The sequence below is a fragment of the Phyllobates terribilis genome, unplaced genomic scaffold, assembly GCF_046119375.1.
Source record: "Phyllobates terribilis strain yellow unplaced genomic scaffold, ASM4611937v1 Scaffold_11__3_contigs__length_659146591, whole genome shotgun sequence".
In the NCBI taxonomy this organism is placed as follows: Eukaryota; Metazoa; Chordata; class Amphibia; order Anura; family Dendrobatidae; genus Phyllobates; species Phyllobates terribilis.
Window position 1 is genome coordinate 658,453,991 of NW_027362771.1, and position 12,540 is coordinate 658,466,530.

The 12,540-nt window shown below is 55.0% G+C and overlaps 1 protein-coding gene across 2 annotated transcripts in view; it reads right to left on the reverse strand.

The window, feature by feature from the left end:
• SLC2A4 (solute carrier family 2 member 4) overlaps positions 1–12,540 on the reverse strand; it is a 362,597-nt gene that overhangs the window by 41,389 nt on the left and 308,668 nt on the right. For both annotated transcript variants that reach the window (XM_073654656.1, XM_073654655.1), the window contains exons 8-9: positions 2,831–2,935; positions 2,404–2,505 (exon numbers count right to left, since the gene is read on the reverse strand). In XM_073654656.1, coding sequence (XP_073510757.1) covers positions 2,404–2,505; positions 2,831–2,935 — 207 coding nt within the window. The remainder of the gene's footprint in view (positions 1–2,403; positions 2,506–2,830; positions 2,936–12,540) is intronic.

The following is a 12,540-nucleotide window of genomic DNA, read 5'->3' on the forward strand; positions in this document are numbered from 1 at the left end:
GTGTTGTCAGCAGGTCACAGGGGTGTGTTGTCAGCAGGTCACAGGGGTGTGTTGTCAGCAGGTCACAGGGGTGTGTTGTCAGCGGGTCACAGGGCTGTGTTGTCAGCGGGTCACAGGGCTGTGTTGTCAGCAGGTCACAGGGGTGTGTTGTCAGCGGGTCACTGGGGTGTGTTGTCAGCATGTCACAGGGGTGTGTTGTCAGCAGGTCACAGGGGTGTGTTGTCAGCGGGTCACTGGGGTGTGTTGTCAGCAGGTCACAGGGGTGTGTTGTCAGCGGGTCACAGGGGTGTGTTGTCAGCAGGTCACAGGGGTGTGTTGTCAGCAGGTCACAGGGGTGTGTTGTCAGCGGGTCACTGGGGTGTGTTGTCAGCATGTCACAGGGGTGTGTTGTCAGCAGGTCACAGGGGTGTGTTGTCAGCGGGTCACTGGGGTGTGTTGTCAGCGGGTCACAGGGGTGTGTTGTCAGCGGGTCACAGGGGTGTGTTGTCAGCAGGTCACAGGGGTGTGTTGTCAGCAGGTCACAGGGGTGTGTTGTCAGCGGGTCACAGGGGTGTGTTGTCAGCGGGTCACAGGGGTGTGTCACCAGCAGGTCACATGGGTGTGTTGTCAGCAGGTCACAGGGGTGTGTTGTCAGCAGGTCACAGGGGTGTGTTGTCAGCGGGTCACAGGGGTGTGTTGTCAGCGGGTCACAGGGGTGTGTTGTCAGCGTGTCACAGGGGTGTGTCACCAGCAGGTCACAGGGGTGTGTTGTCAGCGGTTCACAGGGGTGTGTTGTCAGCTGGTCACAGGGGTGTGTCGTCAGCGGTTCACAGGGCTGTGTTGTCAGCGGGTCACAGGGGTGTGTTGTCAGCGGGTCACTGGGGTGTGTTGTCAGCATGTCACAGGGGTGTTTTGTCAGCAGGTCACAGGGGTGTGTTGTCAGCAGGTCACAGGGGTGTGTTTTCAGCAGGTCACAGGGGTGTGTTGTCAGCAGGTCACAGGGGTGTGTTGTCAGCGGGTCACAGGGCTGTGTTGTCAGCGGGTCACAGGGGTGTGTCACCAGCAGGTCACAGGGGTGTGTTGTCAGCAGGTCACAGGGGTGTGTTGTCAGCGGGTCACTGGGGTGTGTTGTCAGCATGTCTCAGGGGTGTGTTGTCAGCAGGTCACAGGGGTGTGTTGTCAGCGGGTCACTGGGGTGTGTTGTCAGCAGGTCACAGGGGTGTGTTGTCAGCGGGTCACAGGGGTGTGTTGTCAGCAGGTCACAGGGGTGTGTTGTTAGCAGGTCACAGGGGTGTGTTGTCAGCGGGTCACTGGGGTGTGTTGTCAGCATGTCACAGGGGTGTGTTGTCAGCAGGTCACAGGGGTGTGTTGTCAGCGGGTCATTGGGGTGTGTTGTCAGCAGGTCACAGGGGTGTGTTGTCAGCGGGTCACAGGGGTGTGTTGTCAGCAGGTCACAGGGGTGTGTTGTCAGCAGGTCACAGGGGTGTGTTGTCAGCGGGTCACAGGGGTGTGTTGTCAGCGGGTCACAGGGGTGTGTTGTCAGCGTGTCACAGGGGTGTGTCACCAGCAGGTCACAGGGGTGTGTTTTCAGCGTGTCACAGGGGTGTGTCACCAGCAGGTCACAGGGGTGTGTTGTCAGCGGGTCACAGGGGTGTGTTGTCAGCGGGTCACTGGGGTGTGTTGTCAGCAGGTCACAGGGGTGTTTTGTCAGCATGACACAGGGGTGTGTTGTCAGCAGGTCACAGGGGTGTGTTGTCAGCAGGTCACAGGGGTGTGTTGTCAGCATGTCACAGGGGTGTGTTGTCAGCAGGTCACAGGGGTGTGTTGTCAGCGGGTTACAGGGGTGTGTTGTCAGCGGGTCACAGGGGTGTGTTGTCAGCGTGTCACAGGGGTGTGTCACCAGCAGGTCACAGGGGTGTGTTGTCAGCGGGTCACAGGGGTGTGTTGTCAGCGGGTCACAGGGGTGTGTTGTCAGCAGGTCACAGGGGTGTGTTGTCAGCGTGTCACAGGGGTGTGTCACCAGCAGGTCACAGGGGTGTGTTGTCAGCAGGTCACAGGAGTGTGTCACCAGCAGATCACAGGGGCTTCTCCCCAGCAGGTCACAGGGGCTTCTCCCCAGCAGGTCACAGGGGTGTGTTGTCAGCGGGTCACAGGGGTGTGTTGTCAGCGTGTCACAGGGGTGTGTCACCAGCAGGTCACACGGGCGTGTTGTCAGCAGGTCACAGGGGTGTGTTGTCAGCAGGTCACAGGGGTGTGTCACCAGCAGATCACAGGGGCTTCTCCCCAGCAGGTCACAGGGGTGTGTTGTCAGCATAGTTGCCAGCTAGGTCCATGGCACGAGAGGAGACCTTATTGTAGCTCTATAATACAATGTACCCCCCTGGGTGACTTCAGGAATGTGCAGACTCGTCACGCCTGTCTCACCTGTAACACCATGGCCACCGTCATTAGTATTGCACATGTGATCATCCCAGCGAGACCTACAAGGTGCAGGGTCCGCCGCCCGGCCCTCTCAACCAGGAAGAGCTATGGAGGAAAAAGAAATGAAAACACAGCCTGAAGATGCAGAGAGGTTTACTCCAAAACTAGAAGAGCGTAGATAAAAAATAGTACAGAGTCGACATGGAGGAAAGGGAGAAAGCTAACGTGCACCCCCTATATGGTGGCATGCGGGGTCTCCATCAATTGTCATACCTCTGTATATGGTATGTACGGAACTGTGACCTGTCTACACCAGGATATGGACATTATAACGCCCGAGTTGAAGCATAATAATGTGGAGACCCTCAAATATCTGACATACTCATCATCCATGTCAGTGACCATGAGAAGAAACCCATGTCCAACTCACCGAAACAACAGTAAAAGCTGTGTTCACGATTCCTGCACCAATGGTGGCATAGATCGGCTGCTCCACCCCGGCCTTAGAGAAGATGTCCGTGGAGTAATAGAAGATCTGCAGGAGACACAGAGTAACTGAACACCAGAACAACCGGAATCTGCACGTGACCCACAATAATCTGTATCACCCTGCAGGGGGCGGGGTCATAGCTCCATTATATCTGTATCACTCTGCAGGGGTGGGGTCATAGCTCCCTTCTATCTGTATCACTCTGCAGGGGGTGGGGTCATAGCTCCCTTCTATCTGTATCACTCTGCAGGGGGTGAGGTCATAGCTCCCTTCTATCTGTATCACTCTGCAGGGGGTGAGGTCATAGCTCCCTTCTGTCTGTATCACTCTGCAGGGGGTGGGGTCATAGCTCTCTTCTGTCTGTATCTCTCTGCAGGGGGTGGGGTCATAGCTCCCTTCTATCTGTATCACTCTGCAGGGGGTGGGGTCATAGCTCCCTTCTATCTGTATCACTCTGCAGGGGGTGAGGTCATAGCTCCCTTCTATCTGTATCACTCTGCAGGGGGTGAGGTCATAGCTCCCTTCTATCTGTATCACTCTGCAGGGGGTGGGGTCATAGCTCTCTTCTGTCTGTATCTCTCTGCAGGGGGTGGGGTCATAGCTCCCTTCTATCTGTATCACTCTGCAGGGGGTGAGGTCATAGCTCCATTATATCTGTATCACTCTGCAGGGGGTGAGGTCATAGCTCCCTTCTATCTGTATCACTCTGCAGGGGGTGAGGTCATAGCTCCCTTCTGTCTGTATCACTCTGCAGGGGGTGAGGTCATAGCTCCCTTCTATCTGTATCACTCTGCAGGGGGTGAGGTCATAGCTCCCTTCTATCTGTATCACTCTGCAGGGGGTGAGGTCATAGCTCCCTTCTATCTGTATCACTCTGCAGGGGGTGAGGTCATAGCTCCCTTCTATCTGTATCACTCTGCAGGGGGTGAGGTCATAGCTCCCTTCTGTCTGTATCACTCTGCAGGGGGTGAGGTCATAGCTCCCTTCTATCTGTATCACTCTGCAGGGGGTGAGGTCATAGCTCCATTATATCTGTATCACTCTGCAGGGGGTGAGGTCATAGCTCCCTTCTGTCTGTATCACTCTGCAGGGGGTGGGGTCATAGCTCCCTTCTGTCTGTATCACTCTGCAGGGGGTGAGGTCATAGCTCCCTTCTGTCTGTATCACTCTGCAGGGGGTGGGGTCATAGCTCCCTTCTATCTGTATCACTCTGCAGGGGGTGAGGTCATAGCTCCCTTCTATCTGTATCACTCTGCAGGGGGTGGGGTCATAGCTCCCTTCTGTCTGTGTCACTCTGCAGGGGGTGGGGTCATAGCTCCCTTCTATCTGTATGACTCTGCAGGGGGTGAGGTCATAGCTCCCTTCTATCTGTATCACTCTGCAGGGGGTGAGGTCATAGCTCCCTTCTATCTGTATCACTCTGCAGGGGGTGAGGTCATAGCTCCCTTCTATCTGTATCACTCTGCAGGGGGTGGGGTCATAGCTCCCTTCTATCTGTATCACTCTGCAGGGGGTGGGGTCATAGCTCTCTTCTGTCTGTATCACTCTGCAGGGGGTGAGGTCATAGCTCCCTTCTATCTGTATCACTCTGCAGGGGGTGGGGTCATAGCTCCATTATATCTGTATCACTCTGCAGGGGGTGGGGTCATAGCTCTCTTCTGTCTGTATCACTCTGCAGGGGGTGAGGTCATAGCTCCCTTCTATCTGTATCACTCTGCAGGGGGTGGGGTCATAGCTCCATTATATCTGTATCACTCTGCAGGGGGTGGGGTCATAGCTCCCTTCTATCTGTATCACTCTGCAGGGGGTGAGGTCATAGCTCCCTTCTATCTGTATCACTCTTCAGGGGGTGAGGTCATAGCTCCCTTCTATCTGTATCACTCTGCAGGGGGTGAGGTCATAGCTCCCTTCTATCTGTATCACTCTGCAGGGGGTGGGGTCATAGCTCCATTATATCTGTATCACTCTGCAGGGGGTGGGGTCATAGCTCCCTTCTGTCTGTATCACTCTGCAGGGGGTGGGGTCATAGCTCCCTTCTATCTGTATCACTCTGCTGGGGGAGGGGTCATTGCTCCCTTCTGTCTGTATCACTCTGCAGGGGGTGGGGTCATAGCTCTCTTCTGTCTGTATCACTCTGCAGGGGGTGAGGTCATAGCTCCCTTCTATCTGTATCACTCTGCAGGGGGTGAGGTCATAGCTCCCTTCTATCTGTATCTCTCTGCAGGGGGTGAGGTCATAGCTCCCTTCTGTCTGTATCACTATGCAGGGGGTGAGGTCATAGCTCCCTTCTATCTGTATCACTCTGCAGGGGGTGAGGTCATAGCTCCCTTCTGTCTGTATCACTCTGCAGGGGGTGAGGTCATAGCTCCCTTCTATCTGTATCACTCTGCAGGGGGTGAGGTCATAGCTCCCTTCTGTCTGTATCACTCTGCAGGGGGTGAGGTCATAGCTCCCTTCTGTCTGTATCACTCTGCAGGGGGTGAGGTCATAGCTCCCTTCTGTCTGTATCACTCTGCAGGGGGTGAGGTCATTGCTCCCTTCTGTCTGTATCACTCTGCAGGGGGTGGGGTCATAGCTCTCTTCTGTCTGTATCACTCTGCAGGGGGTGAGGTCATAGCTCCCTTCTGTCTGTATCACTCTGCAGGGGGTGAGGTCATAGCTCCCTTCTATCTGTATCACTCTGCAGGGGGTGAGGTCATAGCTCCCTTCTGTCTGTATCACTCTGCAGGGGGTGAGGACATAGCTCCCTTCTGTCTGTATCACTCTGCAGGGGGTGGGGTCATAGCTCTCTTCTGTCTGTATCACTCTGCAGGGGGTGAGGTCATAGCTCCCTTCTGTCTGTATCACTCTGCAGGGGGTGAGGTCATAGCTCCCTTCTATCTGTATCACTCTGCAGGGGGCGGGGTCATAGCTCCCTTCTGTCTGTATCACTCTGCAGGGGGCGGGGTCATAGCTCCCTTCTGTCTGTATCACTCTGCAGGGGGTGAGGTCATAGCTCCCTTCTGTCTGTATCACTCTGCAGGGGGTGAGGTCATAGCTCCCTTCTGTCTGTATCACTCTGCAGGGGGTGAGGTCATAGCTCCCTTCTATCTGTATCACTCTGCAGGGGGTGAGGTCATAGCTCCCTTCTGTCTGTATCACTCTGCAGGGGGTGAGGTCATAGCTCCCTTCTGTCTGTATCACTCTGCAGGGGGTGAGGTCATAGCTCCCTTCTATCTGTATCACTCTGCAGGGGGTGAGGTCATAGCTCCCTTCTATCTGTATCACTCTGCAGGGGGTGAGGTCATAGCTCCCTTCTGTCTGTATCTCTCTGCAGGGGGTGGGGTCATAGCTCCCTTCTGTCTGTATCACTCTGCAGGGGGCGGGGTCATAGCTCCCTTCTATCTGTATCACTCTGCAGGGGGTGAGGTCATAGCTCCCTTCTATCTGTATCACTCTGCAGGGGGCGGGGTCATAGCTCCCTTCTGTCTGTATCACTCTGCAGTGGGCGGGGTCATAGCTCCCTTCTGTCTGTATCACTCTGCAGGGGGCGGGGTCATAGCTCCCTTCTGTCTGTATCACTCTGCAGGGGGCGGGGTCATAGCTCCCTTCTGTCTGTATCACTCTGCAGGGGGTGAGGTCATAGCTCCCTTCTATCTGTATCACTCTGCAGGGGGTGAGGTCATAGCTCCCTTCTGTCTGTATCACTCTGCAGGGGGTGAGGTCATAGCTCCCTTCTATCTGTATCACTCTGCAGGGGGTGAGGTCATAGCTCCCTTCTGTCTGTATCACTCTGCAGGGGGTGAGGTCATAGCTCCCTTCTGTCTGTATCACTCTGCAGGGGGTGAGGTCATAGCTCCCTTCTATCTGTATCACTCTGCAGGGGGTGAGGTCATAGCTCCCTTCTATCTGTATCACTCTGCAGGGGGTGGGGTCATAGCTCCCTTCTATCTGTATCACTCTGCAGGGGGTGAGGTCATAGCTCCCTTCTGTCTGTATCACTCTGCAGGGGGTGAGGTCATAGCTCCCTTCTATCTGTATCACTCTGCAGGGGGTGGGGTCATAGCTCCCTTCTATCTGTATCACTCTGCAGGGGGTGAGGTCATAGCTCCCTTCTGTCTGTATCACTCTGCAGGGGGTGGGGTCATAGCTCCCTTCTATCTGTATCACTCTGCAGGGGGTGGGGTCATAGCTCCCTTCTATCTGTATCACTCTGCAGGGGGTGAGGTCATAGCTCCCTTCTATCTGTATCACTCTGCAGGGGTGAGGTCATAGCTCCCTTCTGTCTGTATCACTCTGCAGGGGGTGAGGTCATAGCTCTCTTCTATCTGTATCACTCTGCAGGGGGTGGGGTCATAGCTCCCTTCTATCTGTATCACTCTGCAGGGGGTGGGGTCATAGCTCCCTTCTGTCTGTATCACTCTGCAGGGGGTGAGGTCATAGCTCCCTTCTGTCTGTATCACTCTGCAGGGGGTGGGGTCATAGCTCCCTTCTATCTGTATCACTCTGCAGGGGGTGAGGTCATAGCTCCCTTCTATCTGTATCACTCTGCAGGGGGTGAGGTCATAGCTCCCTTCTGTCTGTATCACTCTGCAGGGGGAGAGGTCATAGCTCTCTTCTGTCTGTATCACTCTGCAGGGGGTGGGGTCATAGCTCCCTTCTGTCTGTATCACTCTGCAGGGGGTGAGGTCATAGCTCCCTTCTGTCTGTATCACTCTGCAGGGGGTGGGGTCATAGCTCCCTTCTATCTGTATCACTCTGCAGGGGGTGAGGTCATAGCTCCCTTCTATCTGTATCACTCTGCAGGGGGTGAGGTCATAGCTCCCTTCTGTCTGTATCACTCTGCAGGGGGTGAGGTCATAGCTCTCTTCTGTCTGTATCACTCTGCAGGGGGGGGTCATAGCTCCCTTCTGTCTGTATCACTCTGCAGGGGGTGGGGTCATAGCTCCCTTCTGTCTGTATCACTCTGCAGGGGGTGGGGTCATAGCTCCCTTCTGTCTGTATCACTCTGCAGGGGGTGAGGTCATAGCTCCCTTCTGTCTGTATCACTCTGCAGGGGGTGGGGTCATAGCTCCCTTCTGTCTGTATCACTCTGCAGGGGGTGGGGTCATAGCTCCCTTCTCTCTGTATCACTCTGCAGGGGGTGAGGTCATAGCTCTCTTCTGTCTGTATCACTCTGCAGGGGGTGAGGTCATAGCTCCCTTCTGTCTGTATCACTCTGCAGGGGGTGAGGTCATAGCTCCCTTCTATCTGTATCACTCTGCAGGGGGTGAGGTCATAGCTCCCTTCTATCTGTATCACTCTGCAGGGGGTGGGGTCATAGCTCCCTTCTGTCTGTATCACTCTGCAGGGGGTGAGGTCATAGCTCTCTTCTATCTGTATCACTCTGCAGGGGGTGGGGTCATAGCTCCCTTCTGTCTGTATCACTCTGCAGGGGGTGAGGTCATAGCTTCCTTCTATCTGTATCACTCTGCAGGGGGTGGGGTCATAGCTCCCTTCTGTCTGTATCACTCTGCAGGGGGTGGGGTCATAGCTCCCTTCTGTCTGTATCACTCTGCAGGGGGTGAGGTCATAGCTCCCTTCTATCTGTATCACTCTGCAGGGGGTGGGGTCATAGCTCCCTTCTGTCTGTATCTCTCTGCAGGGGGTGGGGTCATAGCTCCCTTCTATCTGTATCACTCTGCAGGGGGTGGGGTCATAGCTCCCTTCTGTCTGTATCACTCTGCAGGGGGTGGGGTCATAGCTCTCTTCTATCTGTATCACTCTGCAGGGGGTGAGGTCATAGCTCCCTTCTATCTGTATCACTCTGCAGGGGGTGAGGTCATAGCTCCCTTCTATCTGTATCACTCTGCAGGGGGTGGGGTCATAGCTCTCTTCTATCTGTATCACTCTGCAGGGGGTGAGGTCATAGCTCCCTTCTATCTGTATCACTCTGCAGGGGGTGAGGTCATAGCTCCCTTCTATCTGTATCACTCTGCAGGGGGTGAGGTCATAGCTCCCTTCTATCTGTATCACTCTGCAGGGGGTGAGGTCATAGCTCCCTTCTATCTGTATCACTCTGCAGGGGGTGAGGTCATAGCTCCCTTCTATCTGTATCACTCTGCAGGGGGTGAGGTCATAGCTCCCTTCTATCTGTATCACTCTGCAGGGGGTGGGGTCATAGCTCTCTTCTATCTGTATCACTCTGCAGGGGGTGAGGTCATAGCTCCCTTCTGTCTGTATCACTCTGCAGGGGGTGGGGTCATAGCTCCCTTCTGTCTGTATCTCTCTGCAGGGGGTGGGGTCATAGCTCCCTTCTGTCTGTATCACTCTGCAGGGGGTGAGGTCATAGCTCCCTTCTGTCTGTATCACTCTGCAGGGGGTGGGGTCATAGCTCCCTTCTGTCTGTATCACTCTGCAGGGGGTGGGGTCATAGCTCCCTTCTATCTGTATCACTCTGCAGGGGGTGGGGTCATAGCTCTCTTCTATCTGTATCACTCTGCAGGGGGCGGGGTCATAGCTCCCTTCTATCTGTATCTCTCTGCAGGGGGCGAGGTCATAGCTCCCTTCTATCTGTATCACTCTGCAGGGGGCGGGGTCATAGCTCCCTTCTGTCTGTATCACTCTGCAGGGGGTGAGGTCATAGCTCCCTTCTGTCTGTATCACTCTGCAGGGGGCGGGGTCATAGCTCCCTTCTATCTGTATCTCTCTGCAGGGGGCGAGGTCATAGCTCCCTTCTATCTGTATCACTCTGCAGGGGGTGGGGTCATAGCTCCCTTCTGTCTGTATCACTCTGCAGGGGGTGAGGTCATAGCTCCCTTCTGTCTGTATCACTCTGCAGGGGGTGGGGTCATAGCTCCCTTCTGTCTGTATCACTCTGCAGGGGGTGAGGTCATAGCTCCCTTCTGTCTGGATCACTCTGCAGGGGGTGGGGTCATAGCTCCCTTCTATCTGTATCATTCTGCAGGGGGTGAGGTCATAGCTCCCTTCTATCTGTATCACTCTGCAGGGGGTGAGGTCATAGCTCCCTTCTATCTGTATCACTCTGCAGGGGGTGAGGTCATAGCTCCCTTCTATCTGTATCACTCTGCAGGGGGTGAGGTCATAGCTCCCTTCTGTCTGTATCACTCTGCAGGGGGTGAGGTCATAGCTCCCTTCTGTCTGTATCACTCTGCAGGGGGTGGGGTCATAGCTCCCTTCTGTCTGTATCACTCTGCAGGGGGTGGGGTCATAGCTCTCTTCTGTCTGTATCACTCTGCAGGGGGTGAGGTCATAGCTCCCTTCTGTCTGTATCACTCTGCAGGGGGTGAGGTCATAGCTCCCTTCTATCTGTATCACTCTGCAGGGGGCGGGGTCATAGCTCCCTTCTGTCTGTATCACTCTGCAGGGGGTGGGGTCATAGCTCCCTTCTGTCTGTATCACTCTGCAGGGGGTGGGGTCATAGCTCTCTTCTGTCTGTATCACTCTGCAGGGGGTGAGGTCATAGCTCCCTTCTGTCTGTATCACTCTGCAGGGGGTGAGGTCATAGCTCCCTTCTATCTGTATCACTCTGCAGGGGGTGAGGTCATAGCTCCCTTCTATCTGTATCACTCTGCAGGGGGTGAGGTCATAGCTCCCTTCTATCTGTATCACTCTGCAGGGGGTGGGGTCATAGCTCCCTTCTATCTGTATCACTCTGCAGGGGGTGAGGTCATAGCTCTCTTCTGTCTGTATCACTCTGCAGGGGGTGAGGTCATAGCTCCCTTCTGTCTGTATCACTCTGCAGGGGGTGAGGTCATAGCTCCCTTCTGTCTGTATCACTCTGCAGGGGGTGAGGTCATAGCTCCCTTCTGTCTGTATCACTCTGCAGGGGGTGAGGTCATAGCTCCCTTCTATCTGTATCACTCTGCAGGGGGTGGGGTCATAGCTCCCTTCTATCTGTATCACTCTGCAGGGGGTGAGGTCATAGCTCCCTTCTGTCTGTATCACTCTGCAGGGGGTGAGGTCATAGCTCTCTTCTATCTGTATCACTCTGCAGGGGGTGAGGTCATAGCTCCCTTCTGTCTGTATCACTCTGCAGGGGGTGAGGTCATAGCTCCCTTCTATCTGTATCACTCTGCAGGGGGTGGGGTCATAGCTCCCTTCTATCTGTATCACTCTGCAGGGGGTGAGGTCATAGCTCCCTTCTGTCTGTATCACTCTGCAGGGGGTGAGGTCATAGCTCCCTTCTGTCTGTATCACTCTGCAGGGGGTGAGGTCATAGCTCCCTTCTGTCTGTATCACTCTGCAGGGGGTGAGGTCATAGCTCCCTTCTGTCTGTATCACTCTGCAGGGGGTGAGGTCATAGCTCCCTTCTATCTGTATCACTCTGCAGGGGGTGGGGTCATAGCTCCCTTCTATCTGTATCACTCTGCAGGGGGTGAGGTCATAGCTCCCTTCTGTCTGTATCACTCTGCAGGGGGTGAGGTCATAGCTCTCTTCTATCTGTATCACTCTGCAGGGGGTGAGGTCATAGCTCCCTTCTATCTGTATCACTCTGCAGGGGGTGGGGTCATAGCTCCCTTCTATCTGTATCACTCTGCAGGGGGTGAGGTCATAGCTCCCTTCTGTCTGTATCACTCTGCAGGGGGTGAGGTCATAGCTCTCTTCTATCTGTATCACTCTGCAGGGGGTGGGGTCATAGCTCCCTTCTGTCTGTATCACTCTGCAGGGGGTGGGGTCACAGCTCCCTTCTGTCTGTATCACTCTGCAGGGGGTGGGGTCACAGCTCCCTTCTGTCTGTATCTCTCTGCAGGGGGTGGGGTCATAGCTCCCTTCTGTCTGTATCACTCTGCAGGGGGTGGGGTCATAGCTCCCTTCTATCTGTATCACTCTGCAGGGGGTGGGGTCATAGCTCCCTTCTGTCTGTATCACTCTGCAGGGGGTGGGGTCACAGCTCCCTTCTGTCTGTGTCTCTCTGCAGGGGGTGGGGTCATAGCTCCCTTCTATCTGTATCACTCTGCAGGGGGTGAGGTCATAGCTCCCTTCTGTCTGTATCACTCTGCAGGGGGTGAGGTCATAGCTCCCTTCTGTCTGTATCACTCTGCAGGGGGTGAGGTCATAGCTCCCTTCTATCTGTATCACTCTGCAGGGGGTGGGGTCATAGCTCCCTTCTATCTGTATCATTCTGCAGGGGGTGAGGTCATAGCTCCCTTCTGTCTGTATCACTCTGCAGGGGGTGGGGTCATAGCTCCCTTCTGTCTGTATCACTCTGCAGGGGGTGAGGTCATCGCTCCCTTCTGTCTGTATCACTCTGCAGGGGGTGAGGTCATAGCTCCCTTCTGTCTGTATCACTCTGCAGGGGGTGAGGTCATAGCTCCCTTCTGTCTGTATCACTCTGCAGGGGGTGGGGTCATAGCTCCCTTCTGTCTGTATCACTCTGCAGGGGGTGGGGTCATAGCTCCCTTCTGTCTGTATCACTCTGCAGGGGGTGGGGTCATAGCTCCCTTCTGTCTGTATCACTCTGCAGGGGGTGGGGTCATAGCTCCCTTCTATCTGTATCACTCTGCAGGGGGCGGGGTCATAGCTCCCTTCTGTCTCTATCACTCTGCAGGGGGTGAGGTCATAGCTCCCTTCTGTCTGTATCACTCTGCAGGGGGTGAGGTCATAGCTCCCTTCTGTCTGTATCACTCTGCAGGGGGCGGGGTCATAGCTCCCTTCTGTCTGTATCACTC